Source organism: Spea bombifrons, chromosome 5, assembly GCF_027358695.1.
Source record: "Spea bombifrons isolate aSpeBom1 chromosome 5, aSpeBom1.2.pri, whole genome shotgun sequence".
NCBI classification, from domain to species: Eukaryota; Metazoa; Chordata; class Amphibia; order Anura; family Pelobatidae; genus Spea; species Spea bombifrons.
This window is the reverse complement of record NC_071091.1, coordinates 77,299,828-77,312,311: the sequence shown is the minus strand read 5'-3', so window position 1 is coordinate 77,312,311 and position 12,484 is coordinate 77,299,828. Positions and strand designations below refer to the sequence as shown.

General features: G+C 36.0%; 1 protein-coding gene across 1 annotated transcript in view; it reads right to left on the bottom strand.

The window, feature by feature from the left end:
* Window positions 1-8,261, bottom strand: part of LOC128497715 (laminin subunit alpha-1-like) — a 44,855-nt gene extending 36,594 nt beyond the window's left edge. Inside the window, 4 exon segments of the mRNA XM_053467876.1 lie at window positions 217-459; window positions 5,195-5,307; window positions 6,234-6,404; window positions 8,252-8,261. Coding sequence (XP_053323851.1) covers window positions 217-459; window positions 5,195-5,307; window positions 6,234-6,404; window positions 8,252-8,261 — 537 coding nt within the window.
* Between the last annotated feature and the right edge of the window lie 4,223 nt (window positions 8,262-12,484).

The window sequence follows — 12,484 nt, the reverse complement described above, 5'->3', positions numbered from 1 at the left end:
TGTACATGGTCTATCTGCGTGACAATGGAAGCACAGATTTCTGCTCCAGGATTCTGGAGAAGGCATCTAAAAAACAGGCTGTTGTTTACTTACATTGGGATGTAACCAAAAAAGCAAGGTTCCATGAATCATGGTGAAAGTGATGGGTATAAATACATACTACACCAGTCTGCAACTATTTAATCAGTGGAAAAGTAAAATTTGAAATAATTATACCTCTCCATGTTCCAGTGGCACAAGTCTTGAATAAAATGACGTGCAAATCACTTCATCATCCCTTCTGTACGTTGGTGGCCCAAGTCTTGGTGTCACGTTGTATCGACTCAAGCACTCGTAGTCACTGATTGCATAATACTGCCAAGGCGTGAACTCAACACCATCCTGAGAACGTTCTAATATCCAGTTACCTGGCCGTGGGGAATTTGCTGCTTTAATTATTATGTATGCAACTTGGAAGATCTGCACACAAAAAGAATGTTTCATTAAATACATATTTCACACAAAAACATTTTCTTTTTCATTCCTATTGCTACACAATTGCTATAAGACACTGCCCCTCAATTTGTCTTTTCTTAACTGTATTTCCAGGGTTATAAGTTACCTCCTAATTGTACCAGGCAAAACGCTTGTAAAGATATATTTTCCTAACAATTTGCACCAAAAGGATTAAAATATGCCAGTATTATTTTTTTTTTCTTTCCATAATACACATACTGCACAAATATGGATATTTGCAAAAAGAGAATACATATTATAGCTCTTAACTAATTATTATTTATCCATTTCTCATATTTTGCAGAACTGTACTTCAGGTAAGCAGTACAAAATAATTTGGATTTACAAGAAGAAAAGATAAGGAGAGCCCTGCTAACTGAGCTTACAATCTAGATATGTGTGTTTCCCATTCTTAAGTGAAAACCTTAATATATATTTTTCAGGGGTTTGTAATGTGCATTACTATTTATCCATGAAACTGCGCTTATATTACCATCACAGTATTTTCTCCCCCACACTGTGTATTCTGCTAACTTGCCTCCCTGTTTGTTATATGGTTGAGTGAACGACAAATGAGCCGGTTCATTTTGTGCTGAGATTTTTTCTGAATGGCTCCAGAGTCATGAGTCTTAACAAAGCTACAGCTGATGTAGCTCATTGTAAGCCCACACTGGACAAGTATTTGCAACAATATATGTTTCTCCTGTAGCCTGTTTCATTCTTCAATTTAGAGAACATGCAGAAGCACCAATTTAAAGCTATACCGCTTACGAGCCAATATGAATTATACATTTTAATTTGCCATCCAAACAACATCCCACTATCGCTCTCTGTAACATATGGGCAAGAAAAGGAGTGTCCAGTGTGATTACAGGAGCCACTTAAGGCTGATGGACCGATTTCCTCCAGTTGTCCGTGGGCTAACATCCCATCTGCACTATGATGGGACCTTCGTTTTAAGCCCAGTGCTGCGTGACCAACAGTTCCCGACCTGGACAGGATTTTAGATGTTCTAGATGTGGCACCATGTTGTTATCTAAATGGTATAATTGGTCAAACATGACCTTGGTCTGAAAGTTGTCTGTCTACACCTGAAATCCATACAATTGTGCATACCATAACAACACAATGGAACAGCAATGAATTAATTGGCAAGCTATCAAGGTAATTATATTTACGCAAGTTCTCCAACCAATCCTGGGATGCATATTAATACCCTCCGTTGCTGCTAATAACATGTACCTTATGTGCTTACATGATAAGAGATATTTTAGGTGATTATTTTTAAACCTGCTTAATAACTTATAAGTTATTTAAAATATTCTGTGTACATTATTTTATCATAAAAGATTGACTTTTTGTCTTTCATAGCTTGATCTGTGCTAACTGATATTAATCTGGTGTGAACATTGCGAGACGGGGTGGGACAGTGTGCGACGGGAAGAGGTAAGCGGAGTGAAATTCTGTAAGCACAAAGATCAGATTTATATTTGTCTTCAGACTGAGGCATACATATTTTGGGTTGCAGACTTAATTATTTTCCTTAGTTTAACAGTTGGTACCCTTAGAGATGTATATAGAGGTTGCACAGATGGGACATTTCACTGGTCTGTACCTTGCAGGACACCATAGAATAGACTAGGTGGCAGAGTAAAAAGGCACATAAAATTCTTAGGCATTTAGGAGGATTAGTGTAAACTGCTAACAAGCAGTGTGTTGGCAAATAGCTTAACATCATAAAAAACACTTTCTGAACTTAAGAGAGAACAGCTCATTCTGCATGTATTTTAGGATCTAAATAATGACATCACCACCCACTTACTATAATCCCATTTATTGCAACAACCACTAGGAGGAAAATGGCTTCTAAAATCCAAATTCTATTAGAGTGTTTTGTTTCTTTCACAAACTTATATATTTATATTGTATGCAATGTGTCCCCAGAAAATACAGTGGAAGTGTTTAAGAGTATTTAAAGAAAAAAAAAGTTCACCAGTGTGCTGAAAAATATATAATAAAACTGCTAAGAATATAAGGCATGAAAGTAACCCTTGACACCAAATAAATGGCTATATGACAGTGGCCTGGGAAAAAACCCATGGAAAATAATAGGCAGTCAAGCAACATGCTGTAAAACTGTCTCTTTACAACATAATGGATGAGCAACGTGACTGATGATTCTCTCAGGATAAATTTACCAGATCAGTGATGTCTCTTTTTGCTGCACAATATTTGACACAAAGAGCAAATAAGTAGATTTATGCATGAATACCTTAAAGCTTGTAGGGATAACATGCAAACACGTATGCAAATTTAGGATGCATTATTTTAAATGGGACATTGCGATGATATAAAGTATTGTTTATCTAATGAAATAATCTCCTCGAGTCAGTAGTCAGAGTGTCCACTCCATTAATTAGACTAGACATTCTGCGTTTAACAGCAAGGTAGCATGATGAGGACCTAGTTTGTCGTCTAGATGATTGGACTGAGATAACAGAGATAAAACATATATCTAATATGGATACACGCAACCGTTCAAAAGTTTGGGGTCACTTACCAACTTGCTTGTTTTCGAAAGAAAATACATTTTTGTCTATTAGAATAACATGGAATGGATGAGAAATACCGTGCAGACGTCGTTAATGTTGTTAAATGACTATTGCAGATGGAAAGAGCTGATTTTGTATGGAATATCTTCATTGGCGTACTAGGCCCTTTATCACTCCCATCACTCCTGTGTTCCAATGGCACGTTATGTTTGCTAATCCAAGTTTACATTTAAAAGGCTAATTGATCATTAGAAAACCCGTTTTGCAACTATATTAGCACAGTTACAAATTTCCATGACCCCAAACTTCTGAACTGTATTGTATCTAATGTCAAAACATTGTATTATATGAAAACCACAACTGTTTTGAAACAAATAACATGTCATTTTTTTCTGCATAAATGTAGCAAATATAGTGGCACATTAGCCTTTCTGAGTAGGGACTGAGTTCAGGGTTGGAAAGAAAAAACCCGACTTGGAAAAGGGGCAAACATATATGGGGTGGGGGATTCTACAGAACCCTAAACCCTAGCCTCATATATTCACAAAGCAGACAACAGGAACATTTAAAGGAACCACATGAATTGAAGTGCATATGATGGCTGTCCCTTAAATAAGGAAAATGGCTATAGCCATGTTTGTTCAAGAGGTCCTACATTAAAGTTGATATATTTAATTGGGCTAAAGCCGTAGAATAACATAAATCTTTGGAATCTCAGAGGTGTCAAAAACGTACATAATCTGAAAACAACAATACATTTTCATATAGCTTAATTGAATCTATTTTTTAATATAATGAGATAATGTAGAGATGTGACCCTAGCTTTCTCATTAAGATGGTTAAGCATGGTTAATAAGCAGACAAATGGATCCCCCGGTTAAAGTAAACTGAATTAAAATGTAAACCCCTTATCATGCATTAACCAACACTGAAAATGAGAAGCACTAATACAGGGTTTAATTAATTATTCCTAGTCGCAAATGCTAAAGCTGTCCTTATGCCCTAAATAAAGTAAATTTTTTACACACAAGAGGATTTGGGGCATTTATGATATAGTGGTGGGGAAAGAATTGGCGAGAATTGATTCTAGTATTGATCCTAGTGATATCTTTGACCTGCTATGTCCATTTCATGCACGTAACAGAACAATTTAGTATTACTAATACAATAATAATAATAATACTTATTATTTTGAATGTCATTTACTTTGTTACCTTTCAAATTCTTGGATTGTGATCAACCACACTATTAAAAGGGAATTGTGACTATTTATTTTACTTAGTACCAGGTTACAAATATGGTTTCCTTATTTAATAGTTGTAGTTTTAGCAAAATATAATATTTTCAGGCAGACGTTCATATCTGTGATGTAGCTCTGTTATCTGAGCCCAACCTACTAGGCAAACACCCTTACTCCTTTCAAATAATTGAATGGCTCAGTCTTAATCACCCAGCAGGACACTCTGATTAATGAAATGCATAAATCATTATATTTAATCCTCAAAGAGAAACATATTTTTTTCCCATGAGATTTTGACTTTATCAACTAAATGTAAAGCATTGTGTGCCGCTATTTTTTCTACACAGTATTACATGCACTATTTAGAAAGTTCACAGATAAAAGACATAAACACTACAGATAAGCAGTCCATATATTATGCAGTTTACAGGTTATTTATAGAGAAACAGAGGACCGTATAATGAGTACTTCCAAGTGGAACAAAGACTGTACATGTGAGATTTATAAGGATCCAGACGTTATTTGGTTAGCTTGTAATTTAGATTGTTCAAAGGAACTGGAAATGTGATATCTTACACATTTGGTATATGTGTGGTATTTCCAATTCAGGATGCTTGTAATTAAAGAGTAATGAAGGTCTTTCTAATACAGTAGGGGTTGTGCAGTACTTGATCCATACATTTTAAAATGTGAAGGTATAGGCAATCTGGTTCTAACTGTGCTAACTAAAAGATAAAATAACCCTGGTGTCACACCATACCCTTAGTTGACTATTCTCCCACAAATACTACATAGATGCCATAAAGAACTGCAAATGTGTAGGACTATGCAGAAAGGTGCTATTTTAAATCAGGAAAAAAAGATTTTAGCTAGAAAAAACAATAAAACAAGAAAGTGTCATAATTACTTGTCTTAAATCCAGTGTTATGGTGACCCAGTGATATATTCTGCCATTCTGAATACTGGGACTTTGCCACCAATCATTAGTGCCATCGATTGCATTGGTTATCGGGTGCCGTTCTGTAAATAAACAAATAAAAAAACATATACCAGCTTGCAAGTGAAAGAGAATAGAAAATTGAGTAAGAAAGCATTTTATTTCTATATATTTTGGTGAGAGGATTATTGGGTTCCGGTCAGTAAACAAAATACTACAGAAATAACGATGCCTGTTTGCAGTTAACCAGCAAGATGTACAACACATAATGAGGTCTTTTAACTACAATGTGAGTACATGAAAGTTGGCAAAAAAATCTTAATTTGTAGCAGCTCATTCATATATTCACTATTACTAACTCACATACTCAAACACACACAACTTATTCTGCACATTGATTGCTTGAAAAAAGCAAGCAATATGCAGAATAATTCAACCCCCAGATTGCTTGTGATTTGTAAATATAAGCTGAAGCTTGCAAATTTCTCTTTGTAGCCTCAGGGGGTGACATGTAACCTCCCACACACACAGACACCAAAAAAAGATTAATTACAAAAATAATAATAGAAATGAAACAGGGATCCCCACATTAAGCAAGGGGGTCAACAACCCATCCACCTTTATCCCCTACCCTGTATGTGGTGGGGTAGGGGGTAATAATAGACTATATTGGGGTATAAAGCCCACCATGCTCTACATAATTTAGTGTTTACTGGGATGAAGTTTAAAATATACTGGGGGGAAAGGTTATTGAGTACAAAAAAATAAACTTTATATTAAACACCCTATTTACCCCCCTCCCCCCAAAAAATCCAAGTCGGTGAACTAGGAGTGAATGAGGTACTTCACTGTCCACCCCTTTGCACCTACAGGGTTCAGCCTTTTTAACTTTTACATTTTGTATTTGAGTGATTATATGAATTGCTTGCATGTAATGACATGTGACTAAACCATTTAACTATTTGTTGGTGAATAGACTCAACAGTATATCAGAAGATGGGTAACTTACCTTTGGGATTGGAACTGTTCTCATCACAGATGCTACATTGAGGGTTGCGTATTGGCCTCCCTGGCACATGTTCTACAAGTTTACAAAACATTTCTGGTCCCATTTCACCACATGTGGCATTAGTGGTAATAACGGCATTACTGGCAAGATTCAGTATAGCGGGAAACAAACCTAAACAGAACACAACAAGATTTACCATGTAGAATAACAGGGGAATAATGTGTTTTCAGTTTTAAAGTATTCCAGTTGATGATTTAAAACACAATATGTATGTGTATTTAATCAAGCATTAACTCTTTTTCCCTGGTTACTTTGCTGTCATCACTATATATTAGCACAATGTTAGTGATTTTTGGTATCGTCCGTGAACAGTTCTTGCTTTAGAACAATATTATGAAGCAATGTATTATAGTACGTTTATTAGAGAAGAATTGTCCTACAAACCTCCCAAGAAATGTTGATAAAATGTCATGTTTTAAAGTTATATATATATCCAAACAAGATAAAGATAATCTGCCATGCCTGATGGACCAATCTTAAAAAGAACATGTTAATAATATAACTTAAATGTCTTGTTCTCCATACACTGCTAAATGTCACACTTTTGTAATGAAACATGGAAACATCATTTCTAGCGCTGTCAAAAGTGCAAACTCTTCTCAGAAATAATTATATATTCATGCAAGTTGCCTAATTTTCATTTTTGGGGGAAACACTTGTCAAGTGACACAAAAAAAACATGAACTGATAAGACATTCCTTTTTACGCAATTAAACCTTCAAATGAAATAATAAAATGACAGATCTGTAAAAGGTTAATTTACTTAACATGCAAGAGCTTGTAATTAACATTTTGTCTAAGTGACACAGTGCCTTTGAATACAATTATGTTTAAAATTCAATGTTGATGCTCTAGATAAAGATATAATACATTAAGGCAAACAAAGGGCTCGATCAGGCATTCTTCCTGACCTGGGATCGCAGTGTTTTCCTGTTTACTTTCTTGCTACCCTCATGCTTGCGTCTGGTTAGTGCTCTACTTTATGAAGCAATCATGCAGTTCAATTGCCAAAAAAACTGTAGGGTTTTGTTATCTGTGTTCATGTTCCTAGAGCCATGAAACTGCAAATCTGCACATTCCTTCCATTATTTTGACTGGCTTTAGCTTATGTATGCCTCTGACCTTTTAAGTTCTGATAACTTATCTTCATAGCACATTCCTTTTATTGGGAGCTTTGCTCAGTGATCAATACATATTTTCTTTTAATATATGTCAAGTTTTAACCTTTTATCATTTGAAAGAATGATAAAAGCAAAGGATCTTTATGAACAATGACCTTATTAAATGTAATATATATATATATATATATATATATATATATACATATATATATCACTACTATACCTATATATATATCACTACTATTACCTAAGCATTGTTTAGTATGTCCTACTTGTTATGTGCTACACTACTTGTCACCCATTGTAAAGCTTTACAGAATATGATGATACGACATAAATCAATAAATAACAGCTACATTTTAGTTATCCATATTTTTAACAAAGTTAGGACCTATATGGAATATTCAAAGATACTTTTCAGTTTGTGTCCTTCTTCTAAGCAATTAAAACCATAGGTAGTAAGAAAAGCAAAAGAAAAATTGAAGATAACCCGCTGTGTGGATGTTACCACTTGCTTTCCCCCCACAGCCTTTTGTTCTTTGATTGTTGAGTACAATAAACATCCTTTAAAGAGAACGAAGGTGATGCGCAGTTTGAGGCAGAGGTGAGGTCAGTTATAGTAATATGTGGGTTCAGAACAGAAGTCACATCATATTACTCAGCAGTCCGTGTTCTTTATGGGGCTTGGCTGTATGGGCTACCCTTCCTACATTATTCTCCAGATTCTCCCTTCTTTGACTCAGCTCCTTCCACTCTCACCCCTTCGATAGTCCACTGTACGCTAGCCCAAACCCGTGTATGCAGCCAACCCTACCTACCTGACTTGACCCCACTCACATGCAGCCATTGAGCGTTGAAACCCAGCTATAATAAAAATAGAAACCCGTAGAACTTTGTAGGTCATAGAGAATCACCTCCTTCCAATACACTAAGGGCCTTGAGAAATAGTACATTTTAAACATTTAGAATGTTTGATACTTTAAGCAAGAGTTAACAACGATTATTCTCAGACATGATTTTCTTAACATGGAATGAATGGCCTCACCAGATGTTAGAAACACTGTAGTATTGTGTGTTTTATTTTTTTTTGGAGTCTTCCTCCTGTGGTTTATTATCTTGATATCGCTATGTATATATTTTAATTTATTTGAATATTTATATAGCTTTAGATGTAGAATTCCAAGCATGTCTTCAGGCGTCTGGCTTTAGTTCCTCTCCAGGGCTCTTTTCCCATTCATACCAAATTTCATTTCCTGTGTTGCTTTGTTGAACTTCTGTTTGCAAAAACCTGCTTTTCTGAGAGCAGGTATATGTGTAAAATGCCTTGGAGGTAATCTCTCATAGAGGGTCATGACAACGAGGCAAAGTTAAAAATGATATTACCTTATGAATGTTCTAATATATATATATCCTGATATATATGGGATAGATTGTTACCCCCAATACAAAGAAAAGAAATAACCAGCCCATCAAATGATCAATAAGAAAATAATCTTTGAACTTTTAGGTGTTGATTATTACGCACCCTTGGTTTTTATGGTGATCTGTTTTCCCCACAATGGACCACTTACTATGATGTCCAAACGCATCACACTGCTACAACCATACTTGGTTGAATATGGGTAAATTCGCCAGTTTAAAACCATCACCCAAACATACATTAAGCTATTGAACTGGGGAATAATTAATAATTGTACGTGAAATCTTGCTTATAAGAATAAAGTATATGTGTCTTCTGATATACAAATTAGTACTAAAGATAATATTTTTCCAAGCATTAATAATTTCCTACAAGTCAAGTTCACCTTTATCTTGAATGAAACTAGCCACAAATTTAGCCCTTGAAAGGGTTGCAAAAAAATTCACATTGTAAAATACTATGGTGGCCTCCTCAACTGGAGGTTTTGCCTTCTTCCTGAAGTGTCTGAAGGCTTTTACAGTAAAAAGGAGTGCTGCATTCACAGTTATTCAGGTTTATTGTGTATATTATTGATAATAACCCCTGGAGTTGGGTGGAATGGTTGATAAGCTATATGGCTGCTTTATACTATACAGAATTAATTATTTTGAGGTTGCTATTCCTTTTATCCGGGTTGTCTCAGATGCCTAATTTTAAGTACCGGTATTTTCACAGCTGAACTCCAACCACCAGTCTAGAAAACATCAAACAGCCTTGGTATGCATACTACCTGTGTACTTTTCCTACTTTACTACAACTGCACTGAGAAAGAACAACGGAACATGTGTCATGATTGTATGTTTGCAGATCACACTACAAAGGAGCTGACGTTTAAAATGCTTTAATGACTGTGTTGACATATTGTAAAAAAAAAGAAGTTCAATGAGATGGGGGGCAGTGTGAAAACCCTTGCCCCAGAAATGTAGCACCTGGCCTGGAACATGATGCTTCTAGCAGTGATCAGGAAATTTGGAATATTAACTTGCAGATGCAAGACAGCTGGAAGCGCCTGTGGAAGCCCGGCTTTCACGGCTAGGTTACTTAAGAAAATAGCAGAGGATGTTTACTTTCTAGCTCCTGTATTTATGTTTTGTGTCGGTGGTTTTAGTGTTCTTTACAAATCAAATCATTCTTGGTAGCACACTTTCTGAAGAATGTTTGGACTGGGGTTAATACGGACATTCAATAAACATAATTTTGTTCAGCAGATGGTTGTAGCCCTGCAGATGTAGAGCTAAACATCCTGCCAGCCTGCAAACCGTTAGGTGGTAGCTCAGATTTATATTAGGAGTGTTACAGAATAACACAATTTCTATTTATCTTCACCATTGCCCTGGTTACTGTGGTGACTGCGCCGTTATAACGCAATGCACAAATATACTTAAAACAACTGGGTCTAGAATGCCACATTTATATTGCCTTCCGTGTTATCTCTTGTTGGTTGAGCTAACAGGCCACAAAATATCAGCCCCTGGCTAGAAGTGTTCAGTCTTAATTACAGGGTAATTGACTAGACCTGCATGACTAACTCCCAAACAAAAAGAAATAAAGAATTCTAGTGTCTGTGCTGAATCTTAAATAATTCCCTCTGGCCAAGAGAAAATGGTTAATTACTATGAGTGTAAGGAGGTATACTTTTTTTTTTAATCAGAAAATTATCTTTTCTTTTTTTCAATGGTCCGGTCAGGACTGGAAGGATTCCAGGAGCCAAGATTCTATGGCTTCCAAAATCCTACTAGCTTTTATCTATGGAAGCATCAATCCTTGGCTTCAAAATCATTTCCAAGCTGGCGCCATAAATATTCTGTCTGGTTCCCAAAGCTGAGTTTTAGCAGGGTTATGTCAGGTTGACTACCCAGTTCCTTTAAGGACCATCCTAGCAAAGTTTGCATTTGAGTGATAACAGTTTATAGCATGAGAACCCGACAAGCAAGTGGGACCTGGGCCTACAGAAGGACCCAAAATCTTATGCCCTGTTAACTTTTATTTTAGGAAATCAGCCCTGCTGACCTGTGGTTTTTCAATGCCAGCTATAACTTTTGGGTGTTTCCAGTACTGTGCAGAACACAATAATGATGTCATAAAGTCGGCAGACAAGTCATCTGCTATGGACACCGTCATTCCATGCATAAACATAAATACAAGTTCTTGCTTTGCACCAAGCAGCTTCCTATTCACATCAGTGACCCAGAAGCATGTATGAAATTTGGGTGCCAATGTCAGAAAATGGTACAACTTGGTACCTCAATTGATCAATCAAAGCTTCAGCCTCCATGACATAAGCTTGCTGACGTCTATGTGGCGGTAGCGTAATTGACTTTAATTTGGTGAATTAGGTGTAGTGGGTTATACTTATTTTAAGGGCTGATATTGTTGTGGCGGTGTGTGTAAGACATATGGGCTTACTGCCACATGTTTGGGCCTTTACAAATGTAAGGCTTAGAACTATAAACACAAAATGTTATAATGTGCAAAAAGCTATGGATACTACGGAATCCTTTTTTTCATTAATCTAAATGATATATTTTTCAAAGCACTTATACAATTAGACCCTGTAATGTCAAACAGACTTATTTAGATAAATCAAGGATATAATATAACAAACTAAACTGAATGTGACTATGTGAGTGGAATGATCAATTGAGGCTACGTTACTGAATACTTCCTACGCTCTAACTCCTTGTTTTTAGAGCTAATTTTCCCCATCTGTCTGCAGACCAGTTCAAAGCACCTCAACTTGTTTGGGAAAATACTTGAAACCCGAGGACCTTTCAAAGGACATAATTATTTTGGTGAAAGAATAGTTTGCAGTGTTAAGGTCTCTGATACGATCTAAACCTTCATCAGGACAAGGCATTGTCCATGCCAAAACATTACAAAGAGTTAAAATACAGACTAAGCATTCTAGGCTGATTAGATAAGTGATGTACCATAAATAAAGGAAATGTAAAGCAACGTTTAGCCTATCAGACATCACCACAGCTTAAAAGCCCTTGTGCTGCATTTTTTCCTCTTGGCTAACATCACAAGTTGCAGAAACGTAGTCTTCTTCCCACAGTCGTTCAGGCAGTTACTGACTAATGAACCATAGAACAGCTAAATCTGTTCGTGACAAAGATTGAGATTCATAATCAATGTATGTCATTTTAAGTTACAAAGTTACAGTGGTATCATATATATAACGCAAGTCAGGGGGGGTTATATGCTCACAAAGCCAGACGTGTGTGAAGGATTATTTACTAACGCAAAAGTAAATCATTCTGAAGAGGAAATAGTGTAAGGAGTACATTTGAGACTCAGAAGAAAAACAGTGCAATGTATATTAACCTTATGCATTAGAAGTTAATGGACAATCGACAATAAAACGTTGGTCTTCACTAGAATGTACAGAATGCCATAGAGATTAACCGTTTTTATGTCAGATAATTTACTATGAATGGAGACCCAATGTGGTAGACTTATTTGGGATTCCAGGGGTTAATCATTAGTATGCAGTAGGCAAGACTCTAATAGTCCATGTGGGTTCCTCCAGCAATCTTGCTTGTAATACAATGAGCAACAGAGAAACTAAGATCTAAGGTTATGTAAGTGCAAGTTATTCAGAAACAAAA